Source organism: Cydia strobilella, chromosome 2 (assembly GCF_947568885.1).
Source record: "Cydia strobilella chromosome 2, ilCydStro3.1, whole genome shotgun sequence".
Taxonomy (NCBI): domain Eukaryota; kingdom Metazoa; phylum Arthropoda; class Insecta; order Lepidoptera; family Tortricidae; genus Cydia; species Cydia strobilella.
The window spans coordinates 24411731-24424616 of record NC_086042.1 but is presented as its reverse complement, the minus strand read 5'-3'; the positions used below and the strand labels follow the sequence as shown (position 1 = coordinate 24424616).

General features: G+C 35.1%; 1 protein-coding gene across 1 annotated transcript; it reads right to left on the bottom strand.

Annotated features, from left to right (window-relative positions):
* Nucleotides 1–4804: 4804 nt before the first annotated feature.
* On the bottom strand, nt 4805–6476 carry LOC134748931 (uncharacterized). Its single transcript, XM_063683804.1, has 2 exons — nt 6290–6476; nt 4805–6182 (listed from the first exon to the last, which is right to left on the bottom strand). The coding sequence occupies exons 1-2, from the start codon at nt 6427–6429 to the stop codon at nt 4805–4807; spliced, it is 1518 nt and encodes a 505-aa protein (XP_063539874.1). The 5' UTR covers nt 6430–6476.
* Between the last annotated feature and the right edge of the window lie 6410 nt (nt 6477–12886).

Below are 12886 nucleotides of genomic sequence, written 5' to 3'. Positions count from 1 at the left end.
TAACTATTGTATTTGTTTACACTCCTCTTTAAATGCCTACAAATAATGCCTCATAGCATTAAGTTCGCCTGTTGTATGATTGTGCAATATAGATTAAATAAATAAATAAATTTTGTCCTGTACAAAAACTGTGTGTGTGTGAAGGCCGCCTAGCTCAAGTGGGATTGGGCGGGACATATCTGTAGGATGCACACGGACAGATGGGCCAAAATAGCGACCGAATGGGCACCACAGATCACCCGAGGCAGAGGCAGGCCAAAAAGGAGATGGCGAGACGACCTGGACTCTTTTAGTGGCGACTGGCGGGAGCATGCACAAAGCCGTGACGAGTAGCGGAAGACAGGGGAGGCCTTTGCCTAGCATCAGCAGTGGGACACAATATAGATTATAGGCCATTAAAAAAAAACAAACACTGTACAGGACAAAATCCGGGCAATCATTATTGAGTATGAGTATGCATATAAAAAGGTCTTCCATTACAAAGGTTTGTATTTTTAATTTGTGGGCGGTTAATGATAATGATAATTTGCTGGACTTCAGAATAAAGATATATTTTAAAGCTTAATTACTGGTTAGCCGTTTACCTAGTTGAAAAAAATTATCCACATAAGCCCTACACGTTGCGTTATAGGTGCGTTAACCGATGTGACATCTGACATATAATTATATACAATCAAGTATATTCGAACGTACACTGACATGAGTACGAGCATTTACGGACAAGTACGAGCGAAATGCACGATAACTGAATGACATCAGTTAGATGTTATTGTGATATCAGTGAACGTTCGAATTGACCTGAAAGATACGCGCGTGCTGTAACGCATGTTGTATGTATGTATTACCCTTAATATGAAGAGAGCTAGCAGCTAAATAATTTACCTAGCTATAAGCTTTCTAGAACGTAGGTATTGACAACGACACAAACATTAGTGAGCTCTATCTCGTTCAGTCGTCACTACATTAAGCGTTTAGTGGACACTCAACCTAAAAGCTCTAAATGAGCGGGGATCACGTTAAAGTGGTTTTCGAATAATTAACACTGTATCTCTCAGCGTTTGGGTTTCGTATCGACTTAGGATCTAAAAATGGACGACTGGACGTCATCAAACAAAATATGTAAGGTAAGTTAAACTAAGTAGTAGTTTATTTCTGTCTGTGTGTTCTGTGTGTGTGGTAGTGAAAGCAAAAATGAAAGAAAATTATAGACGAAACACGACAACCAAACTCTTATTTACTTTCATTTGCAACGTTTGTTTTTTGACAGTTTGCAATTTATGCTTGTTATCTTTTAAAGATGGTGTACGTACCTACTTGTAAAATATTGATAGTATTACAGTATTTGAACAATAAATAATGGACCCAGGCGTAGGAATAAATTGTGAATAAGAAATTAAACTTTTCTCAAAAAACAATTTACAGATATAACGCCACCTTTAACGATTAATTATTTTATTCATGCTTTTTTAAACCAAGAACTTTTAAAGCAGGTGAAAATTATGCGCGGTGGATGCACACAAAAACACTATTAATGTATTATTACATTATAATTAAAGTATTTTTTCACATAGCTTGGGTAAGGTGATTGCTGCCATCTCAAACAATTTTGCTTTTAAGGTCATAAATTGTATGGAGATGACAGCTGTCACCGTACCCAAGCTATGTGAAAAATATTATACTTAGGTACGTATATTTTATTTTGGCAACGACTGATCTTCAGGTTTCTTTAGCTGTCTCTGAACGTCTTCTAAATTCAAACACAGTACAGGCTAATAGATCTGTTTCGACACAAGTAACAAAAATATTATAATTTAACACCTTCTCTCGTTGAATAATCATAATCATAATAATCATAATAGATCTAGCTTGTTAATCAGCTGTTGAAGTTTTTTCTTTTGTGATTTCAGACTTGCTGCTATAGTCAAAGTTGATCGTGGTAATGAGTATACTCGCCTAAATGTATCTGGTATCACCTAAAAAATTACACCCAGTATTGCAACGACAGACGGTCTTATCGCTAAGACGCGATCTCTTCCGGACAATCGTGACTGTAACACTTAAATTATAATTAACGTTCTAACCAAAACAAGATCGAGGGTTTTGTCATCTTAAGCCCTTGGCAGACCTCTGAGCAGTTTGCGGTTTAAAGACACGGAGTACAAAGGATTTGGCAGGGCTTCCCTTAATAACCCATTCCTAATAAATTCTGTGCCGGACAAGAAATGTTTGTTTGTCGACGGTACCTATAAGTTTTGTTTACGATTGTGATTTTGGAAGGATTTATTACTAAGTTGGATGCAAAAAGGTATACCTATATGTGATGGCATGCAGACATGTAGCCTATTGGGACCGTGCACGACGACAGCGCCGCCTAGCGGGCGCAACTTTGGGATAATCTGTCACAAAATTTTCAAACGAGAAGTAAGTAAACATCGTAATAATTTCAATGAAATCTAATGATTTTACAGTATATTAGACATATTTGGACGGTGGTTGTATTGCCAATTACATTAGCATTGTGGTTTTCAGTTAAAAATGAACGTGCTTGTGACGGAAACAGGGTTTCGTGCCATTACTCATGAAATTATCTTCCAGCCCGAAACAATGAATAAGGGCAAAAATTTGGTGTTAGCTGGGCACGTAGTGGAGGTGCAAGACATCCGGCAAGGCGACAGGAGCTACATGATCAAAGCCAGAGTGGTTCGTCAAGCCTCTGTGACGGCGACAGCGTACAAGACAGCCTTAATTCTTAATACCAATCGTCATGTTACAAGTGTAACATGCGATTGTGTTTATAACAAAAGTGGAAAATGCAAGCACATTGCAGCACTAATTTACTACATCAATCATGAAGAGAGTTCCACTAAAACCAGCCAGGAACAAAGATGGGGCAAGCCAAGTGTCCGACAATTTACGAACGAAAAGTATTCCAAAGGCAGATACTTCCACGAAATGTATCCTACATCAAAAAAACACAAGTGTGAGGCTTTTCAGTTTGGTGTCTCAGATTTTAAGGAAGATTGTGCCTTGAAACGTGTACTGGAAGCTGCTGCAAAAAATTGTGCAGAAGATATTGAAATTTCCGTTAGCAAAGTTGTCCAAAATTTAGTAGAACAGACTGATATTAATATTCAAAGAGAAGATTGTGTGACATGCCTTGAAAACTTTAATATTTTTAGAAAAGAGTTTGAAGTATACAAAAGTGATTCTAGTCTAGTTATAGAAAAAACATTAAAAAACTTTTATGAAACAAATGTTGTGTTGGAAGATAAAGACATTTTTAAATTATGTAGTGACACAATAGAACAATCAATGTGCGAAGAGTGGTACTCGGCGAGGAAGCTAAGAATTTCTTCCAGTACTAATGTACACAACATAAAAGTACGTAAAACAAAAACAGTGGAGAGACTAGCACAACAGATTTTATTTCCAAATCCAATTGATTGCTCAGCTACTCAGTATGGTAAAAATAATGAAAAGTATGCATTGGAAGAATACCAAATTTTGACAACCTGCAGAGTAATTAGACTCGGAGTGATTGTTAGCAAAGATCAGCCTTGGTTGTGCACTAGTGTAGACGGTGTAGTTGTATGCGATGAATGTGTCAGAATGTTAGTAGAAGTTAAATGTCCTATATCTTGTAAAAACCAACCTATTGTAGATTTTGATATAAAAAAATGTAACGTGCAATATTTGGAGTTTGTGAATGATGAACCAGAACTAAAAAGAAGCAAATTATATTATACCCAAATCCAAGTGCAAATGTATGTCACTGGTATGACTATATGTGATCTCTTTATATATTCACCAAAAGGTAGTTGCATAGTAAGAGTAGACAGAGACGAAGACTTTATTAAAGCAGCAATTTTAAAAAGTGAAGAATTTTACTTTGCTTATTATCTACCGCTCTTGTATTCTACAAGAACAAGCCAAAGTGAGAAAAACCAGCGTAGTTTTACAGGTAAAAATATAATTAATACAATGTTAGGTAATTAACATTTCAAATATGTAATAAAAGGTAACTATTACTGATCTCAATAAGTACAGTTAGCATCATTATTAAATATAAATGACATAAGTCAACTTCTACATTGTTTTCCTCTTCCAAGTCTTTGTGTTATGTTTTGAATTAAAGATGTTTGTGTAAAAAAGAATCACCTATTTATGTTGTTAGCTGTACTAAATACTGATTAATTATAAAATTTTAGTTAACAGAGTTAAATTATATTAATGTTTAAATGTTGTAATTGAAAATGTTTATTACTGTTTTTTTTATATGTACTTATAGGTATAGTAAAGTAGCTGAATATTGCAGTATCACACTAAGTTCAAAATTGCAATACACATTTCTAAATGTAAGTAAGGAACTTAACATTTTAATATCCTAGAATCCTAACATACCTAAATATATGACAAATGGTAGGTATGTACAGTCGAATTCATAAATATGCATACATTTCTTCACCTAATCCATTGCAATATGGTGATAAAATTTACACACATTTATGAACTTGACTGTACAGTAGACTTGTGAAGATCTTGATCAGTCCAGTGCTAGGTCATAACATACCTTAAATTGATTATCACATTTTCATAGGTCCACGGGCCCATGTTATAAATATGTGGCGTTCAATGCCTAATAATGGTTCCTTGTGCTCCATGTGCATAAGGGTCCATCAGGCATGAAAAGCAACATAACATTTACAGGTTTTATGTGTGAAATAAAAACAAATTAAAATGCAATGTTTTAATAGCTTTTTCAATAATGTACAAATACATAAGTATTGTAAAAAAAACTGTTGTTTTATTTGTTGGAAAATATAGGTGGTTGCAGGTTTACCAGTACACAACAAACATGTAAAATATCATCAATGTGATCAAATAAATTTTCAGGATTTTTATGTAAAATCTGATAAATTTTTAGTCGCTGCATTATTCTTTCAACATGAATTCTGACTCGAGCTATTTTATAAGTTGCATCTGTCTCTTCTCTTGTAAATTCACTTTTATTCTTGAGAAAAGGTGGCATAATAATAGCAATTTCTTTTCCACTTTCATCAATTACCTTTTTTATTGCCGGAAATCCCTTATCAGCCAATACAATGTCCCCATTTTCTAAGTAGTCGACTAATCCTGACTCTACTGTTATTTGTGAGTCACTTTTTCTTCCACCACTTACTTTTGACTTGAACGAAATGAAGCCTCCTGGAGTAATACCAATAAGCACTTTAGCTGTAAAACCCTTCTTATAGTGTGAGTAGCATAACACACGATTATCGACACTTGATGGTACTTCTATAGGAAACTCTGTACAATCAATAATTACTCGAGTGTTACTATACTCCGGACGGAAGCATTCTGGCATTGTCTGCTCCACAGCATTTTTGTTTGGCCAAAAAACCAAATTCGATGTAGCAGCTGCTATTTCTTCAACGTATGAGCAGAATATTCTTGACACTGTTGTTCTATGAATACCGAACAAAACACTCAGTGCTGAAAATGTGACACCAAGTTTCATTTTCATCAAGAAAAGTAGAAGTCTATCTTTTTCGCTCACCATATATTTGTGATTTTTTTGTGTAGTTTTTAATAAAAAGTAGAAGTTGTTAAGAGTAACACCTGCAAGATCTAGAAGCTGTTTATCGGTTTTAATAGATTGAAATCCAGCAAAATATTTATTGTCAGTTATGGTGGCTTGATCCACAGAAATACTTTTAGCAGTATTACAGCCTCGGTGTTTTGTTATTTTAAAATCCTTCATAATCTTTGTACTGATATCTATTTCTGTTTGAACTTCAGCATCACATGTTTCTTTTCCATAAAATATGTACCTGTTACAGGTAAACGTCTTTCCTGGATTTTGTCCATCTGGATATAGGTCCACTTGACATTCACTATCAATTTTTAAAGACACACTAACACTATTTTCCAGCAATTCAAACTCACTTGTATTACTAGCACTAGCACTAACTGCTTCTATTTTTTTCGCGTTTCTTCGTTCCATATAACGTTGAAACCTCGATATTGCGGCATTTTCGTCAATCCGCCTTGATTTGTACTCAGGGGGAAATATCCTTGGAACATAACTGGGACTGGCTTGTTCATCAGCTTTTCTACCACTGATAAAGTGAGCACTGCAAATTCTGTCGTCCAGTTTTGGGTGCCATAGAGATCCATCGGGACTGTAACAAAATAATTCACCGTCAAAACTTCATACGATTACAACATAAATCAAATTATTGCGTATTTAAGGAAGGTATGATTTTAGAGGTTAGGATAGGTGACTTACTTTATTCTTCTTACGGCAATTATCCATTTATTGCGCTGTTCTTGTTTCCACAATGTTGTAGGAAATCTATAAAATTTGCAGTCACTATTTCTGCTAGTGTTTTCACAATTTATAACAACACAGCTTGCTGTGTAGACCATTTTTATCTTAAAAACATCGAATGTTTACTACAAAATCATACATTTGACAGGACATGCCTCCCGACGTAGTTGACTTTTTTAGCCGTAGTGAGCGCTGTGATCGTTTCGGCTTCCCTCACCACCCGCTTTGCACGGAGCGAATAAAAAAAGTACGAGTGTCAATAGTTTGACATATCTATAATAATTCAATGTTTTTAAGAATAATAATAACTGCATCAATAAATTGCTCTGATATTTAGATTAAGGTAATATTTAAAACTTGACAATTTAAAAGTGCTTGTTGCTAGGCCTATTTGAATAAAGAATATATTGAATATTGAATATTACATAAGAAAATAAAAATTAGGGGAAAACTACAACTAATATACAATTGTATTTTTATCGTAGGGTTTTACGTTTTTATAAGAATTTCCGCGAGTTATTAAAAAGCCGGTTGACGCTCATTTTTTTTACTTTCAATATTATTTAAGTAAAGGTTACAGTTAATTTTGAAATAATGTCAAGTAATGCAGAAGAATTTTAAAAAAGATCCTATAGAATTGATGTAAATTCCCTTAATTTCCCCTTAATCCCCTAATCTTAATTCCCTTAGTTTTCCCTTAATTTTCATTTTCTTATTGACTGCTATTATATTGCGCACAACTGTATGTATAGTTTATAAATAGGTCGTCAGTACCTATGCTAATACAAACGAACTTAGCGTTTGTACAAAAAGAAGGCTTTTAGGCTAAATACCAATATATATACATATATACTTACCAAAACACTTCAAAGTATTAAGGTAGGTATTTGGAGCTCTTGACTATAATTAAGCGATAAATTATACATGAATTTGAAAACCGTCGCGCTCTCACACAAAGGCTGCGTGTAAACCATAAGATGACAAATCCATACTAATATTATAAATGCGAAAGTGTGTATGTCTGTTAACTCTTCACGCTTAAACCGCTGAAGGAGAAAATTTTGATATGGAAATAGGTTAAGCCCCGAGAAAGGGCATACAGGATGGAAAAAATTAGTAAGCCTCATTTTGCAGGAAACATTCTTTTATTTTTAAAGGCCTATAATTTTTTTCCGCCCTGTATGTCCTTTATCGGGGTCATTAAACTACAAATAAAAGCGTTTCGGAAGGAAGCGTTTCTATTCTATTTAACAAGTACCTACATTAAATGAAAAATACAGGTTATTAAACTTACTTTAACTGTGTAAGTATGTGTTATAAGTTGAGTTGTGTTTTTATGAGTAGATTTTTTATGTATGGATGATTTCTATTCTCTTAATGCTCGCGAATGGCTGGAGTATTTTGCGACGGACACTATATTTTCGTAACACTTACCATGTCGTGAAACACAAAGGCTGCTTGTTAGGGCAGATTACAGCCCCCGGCGTGAAACGGAGCTCGCAGCACACGCGACCAAATTTAAAACATCTCTCATCTTGGGCCTACTTTTTATTGGGGTGAGAAACTCCTTTCGGTTCTTTTCGAGTAACAACCTTTTATTTCTCCTTTTCCTATACTGGCACTATAATATTAAACGAGGAATATTTGTAGGCACCTATTATATGATTGTAAATCAGTTTTTGAAAAGTGACTAAAGTGAATGGCAGTTTTACTCATTCCCGCTGAATAATTTTTTTTAGAGTTAAACATCATACAAATTAATTAAATTGGTGGTTGACTGGTAGAGTGGCTTTAGGCATTAAGTCCGCCATTTGTACTTTATTTGTTATATTGTGCAATAAAGTTTAAAATAAAATAAAAAATAATAAAAATTAACGAATTCAATTATTTCATTCAATATATTGATTTGTTTTACTGTGTGTGTGTAGTCACACTACTATATATAAATTATAAATTGAAATAGATGGCATATACTTAAGAAAAATTTACCAAGTCAAGTGTTTTCTTTTCTTATGACGTCTATTTCAGTTTATAAAAATTATGTCTAAATAAATGAAAATAACCCACCGCATTGCCGCAGTTGTTGCAAGCACCTACAATGATACCTAATATAACGGAGATTTTCCTCTAACTTGGTATTCTAGCCACAAGAGGGTAGTTTAAAATTATACCTAATGGCGTCCAGTGGGTGGAATGAGTACTGGGCAGCCGGCCAGTGTTCTGTGGCTGCTGAAGCTAACCAATTTTCTACGTTTCTTCTTGGAAATTCCTATTTCCCGTCTAAGTAGTGAAATAAAACCACATGGCTGGAATCTAGAATTACTTACCTACTTTAGAAAAACGGATGCTTGTGATCTTTTTGTTTTTACTTCTCATCCTCAGTCATCCACAATAAATAAAAAAATGCAAATGTACAATATAAAAAGTTTGACACGACTACAAAAATGTTTTTTGAAAACGACTTCTATGTAGAAAAGGGCTTAGGTAGCACCCATAGAAATGATAACTTTGGTCAGAGGGTTAAAAATTAGAGGGCTCAAAAATAATATTCGGGTTTTAAGATTTAACGCAAAATTTTAGTTTTTATATTTAATTTTTACACGTTTTATTGAAGGGCAAATGCCACGAATTATACAGGGTGGCAAAAAAATAATTGAATTCCCGTTGCCAGGGAGGTTTTGGGATGGTACTGAGCAACTTTTTCTATAGGACCAACCCCGAAATCACGAAATTTTACCTAAAATTTACCGTATAATATTTGGAAGAATGAACGCATTTTGCAACTGTTACGCATAGTCGTAAACTTCATCTTACGCTACGCCTGCCACACTTAAACGATCTAAAACGTGACAGCTTGTAATTTTTTCTGCTAATTGCCAACTTCACATTTATTTATTTTATTTTATTAAATGAAAATACGAATACACAAAAAATACAAATATAAACAAAATAAGAATTTTAATTTAAGCACTTGATTTGGTTGACGACGTAAACTACTACTACTACACACACGTACGCACGCACGCACGCACGCACCCAGTCCCACGCGCACACACACACACACATACACACACACACACCCACACGCACACACGCGCGCGCGTATGCTAACAATAATAGTAAAGTATTATGATGGTCTGTTAAATCAAATAAGTACCTACTTGCTTGTGAAAGATATGTCAATAATTGTATTTTTTAATAAGTCGAATTAAATACCTAAGAATACCTACACTATTTTTTTAAATTTTTGTATCAAGCAGAAACGTCTGCGAACGATGCTATTAAGCTGCACCTACACTTACCTACGAACCTTCCTAGAACCCCTTTCTAAAGATTTTATGTCGACACACGTAACTCTTAACGCTTCATAAGCCTAATGTTATTAACCCAGTTTATTTTGAAACTTGCTGAATTAAATTAAGTTTGTCGTTAAAAGTTTTATCCTTTCCGCTCTTGAGGCGCACGTTTACTTACGCACAATTGCTTCGAAGAGAGGGATGAAAGCTTTTGAGTTAGATTGGATTTGTTTTGACTCAGGATAAAAACATAATCCCAATAAATCGATAGCATTTTAAGTCTGTGTATCCTGGCTACAAAGCAAATCCAAACACATAAAAACGCCGAAAAAAGTTATAAAATCGATCTTGAAATGTTTTACTTCTGTATACTTTTATTTCCAAATCCAATTTCACTCCTTGTATGCGAGTGAAACCAACCAACATTTTTATGATTTGAACACTACGTTTTATTTTAAATACTTACCATGAAATCAAAATAGTCGGATCGGACCACGCTAAGTTTTCATGCCAAGTGCTACGTCAATTATGGAAGTTATAGAGATGTATGCATTCTTACTACCAAGTCCCTGTAGTACTTCAAGTCTGTTTTCAAATAGAATACAAATTTTACGTACTGGTTTGTTTTGTGAATACTGCTGCCATCGTTAATTTTAATTAATGATTTATGCAATGAAAATGCATTTTTGGCTTGATACTTCAACTAAATGGCTTTTGAAAATGTGAATAACTCATACATTTAATTAAAGTTTAATATTCTGACTGCAAATTTTATATTGCGCTAAGTTACATTTAAACATAATCAAATGAATGCACACATAAATTCCAGTTTCTTAAATTTCATTTCAGAGTTAACCACCGTATGACCAAGTATATCTACTTTGCTATCTATCTACCAGTATTTTCACAAAATTTACGGTATCCCGCGATGTGTATTCGTTTCCGTGCTTTTGTGCGGCGGCGTACGTGAAAAGTGTACTCGACTACTCGTTTCTATTAAATTTTGCGCCTTTTCACACCTTGGCTCGGTTGAGTACAGCTCACTATCCTTTTGACGTTCAGTGACGTCAACGCAGCTGCGCGTGCATTTCATTTTTGCATTCATGATTTTGACGTCGAATCGCTTTCGTTCAAATGATAATGACCTAACATAACTATAATTTATAATGTTAATCGTTTGTTTGTAATTTAGTCTATTAAACCATACCAAAACCGATCGTGTAAATGTCTTATTTTTTTTATACGGCCTCCACACAATGCGACCCATTTGGTTAAGTCACGAAGTAGTAAATATCTTCACGCCACAAACTTCTGTGTTGTGCCAGTTGTTCTGTTGTTTCACAGCATTACATAGCTCGCACGAAAAACGTTACATTGTTCACCGTCTTAAATGCGAGTAATTCTATATCTCGTAAAGAACGCCGTATTACGCATGATACGACGTATGAGAGATGGAGAGTTCGAATGTTTTATTAAAGATGGCTTGACTTGAGGAGATCGACTATTTGATGTCTTTTTGAGCGGTTACGCGCGTGTTTTGTTTATGAGTTGGGCGTGTTTATTTTGAGTTGAAATAAATTGTTTTCGTATATCTTCAGTCGTTGACTCTTATATTTTTTTCCACTTAGGTACAATTATCATAATATGAATAATACATATCTATTCTACCCACAATTAATGAATGGCTGACCATTTTAGATTTTTGACAGAAGTCTTAAATGGATAGATATTCAGGCAAATAACAATGAAAATTATTTATCTACATACCTATAGGTAATCATAACTACTTTATCCGTTTTTAGGGTTCCGTACCCAAAGGGTAAAAACGGGACCCTATTACTAAGACGCCGCTGTCCGTCTGTCTGTCACCAGGTTGTATCTCATGAACCGTGATAGCTAGACAGTTCAAAATTTCACAGATGATGTATTTCTGTTGCCGCTATAACAACAAATACTAAAAAGTACGGAACCCTCTGAGCGTGAGTCCGACTCGCACTTGGCCGGTTTTTTTATTCAACGTGTCTCCCACCATAGGGCTTTAAATGCAGGGCTCGATTCTACTCGCTAACACCACACTCATTACAGTCAGTAAAGTTTTAATGTATGGAATATCAAATACAATCAGTACCTATAGTTATTAACCGCGCACCCCTGCAAAAAATCTTAATGCGTACTTGTCTTCAGATCGAAACAGATATTTTTATTTTGGTTTCAAAATCTCTGGCATGTCTCACGTATACGTTTCCTGTTTGACTTTAAAAAATAAACTTATCACACCCGGTTTCATTTCCCAGAAACGAAATATTTCTTTGAAAGCGGCGAAGAAAGAGCTGTAACATACGGTAAGGTACGGTGTACGGTTAATAACAAGAGCAAATCTAGTGTCAGTGCACCATGTTTGTACACGGATAATTCACTGTAATATCCGCCAGTCATTCGAACTCTCAAGTGTCTAGTCGTCTCCTATGTATAATAGGTTTAGCGACACGTGCCCAAATTAAACTGACCTACGGTGTCTTCTCACGTATTATGTCATTCGTTCCATACCGGTAAAAGCAAGATTCAATCTCCGGCTCCACTTATACTGGTCGATGCATGCATTTCTGGCTTCGAAGGAAATCATTTCGAATTGCTCTCAAAGGAATTTGAACCGTGGCTCAAGAGGGTAAATATGAAATTGAGTTCTGCAATATGTTCATGCAGTATGTCGACGGCATTCCGTAGAAATGGATCTTAATTTTACGCGAAAGGTGCACTGGTAGTGTTAACAGAGACATAAGTGAATCTAGAAAGGAATTTCATAAAGTAAAGTTAAGTTGGAAAGTATCAAGTCTATAATAGGACAGTAGAATACATTTATAGGTCATGTGCACCTAGATACTAGCAAAGGAACATGAGCTCTTTCAACTTAGAAACAAATTAAAAGTTGAAAAATTTACTGTCTTGGGTGGGACTTGAACCCATGACCCCTGGATCGCTAGCCCAGTGTTCTGCCATCTGAGCTACCAAGAACTTACCCAATACATATATTTAGTATGGAATAGGGCATCATTACTGGTGAATTTCCAATAAGACTTGTAACACCGGTAGCCGTTTAAGAAGTATCACTTACGGTAGATGTCGCTAGGGCATCCCTAAGGCTCATATGTGGTGGAAATAAGTTAAAACCATCTTCCCTATTAAAATTTCTGGGGTGTTTCTTGATTTCAATCGCTTCTCGCACAACTCGAGGATAATAAGGAGGGTGTGTCGGACTATT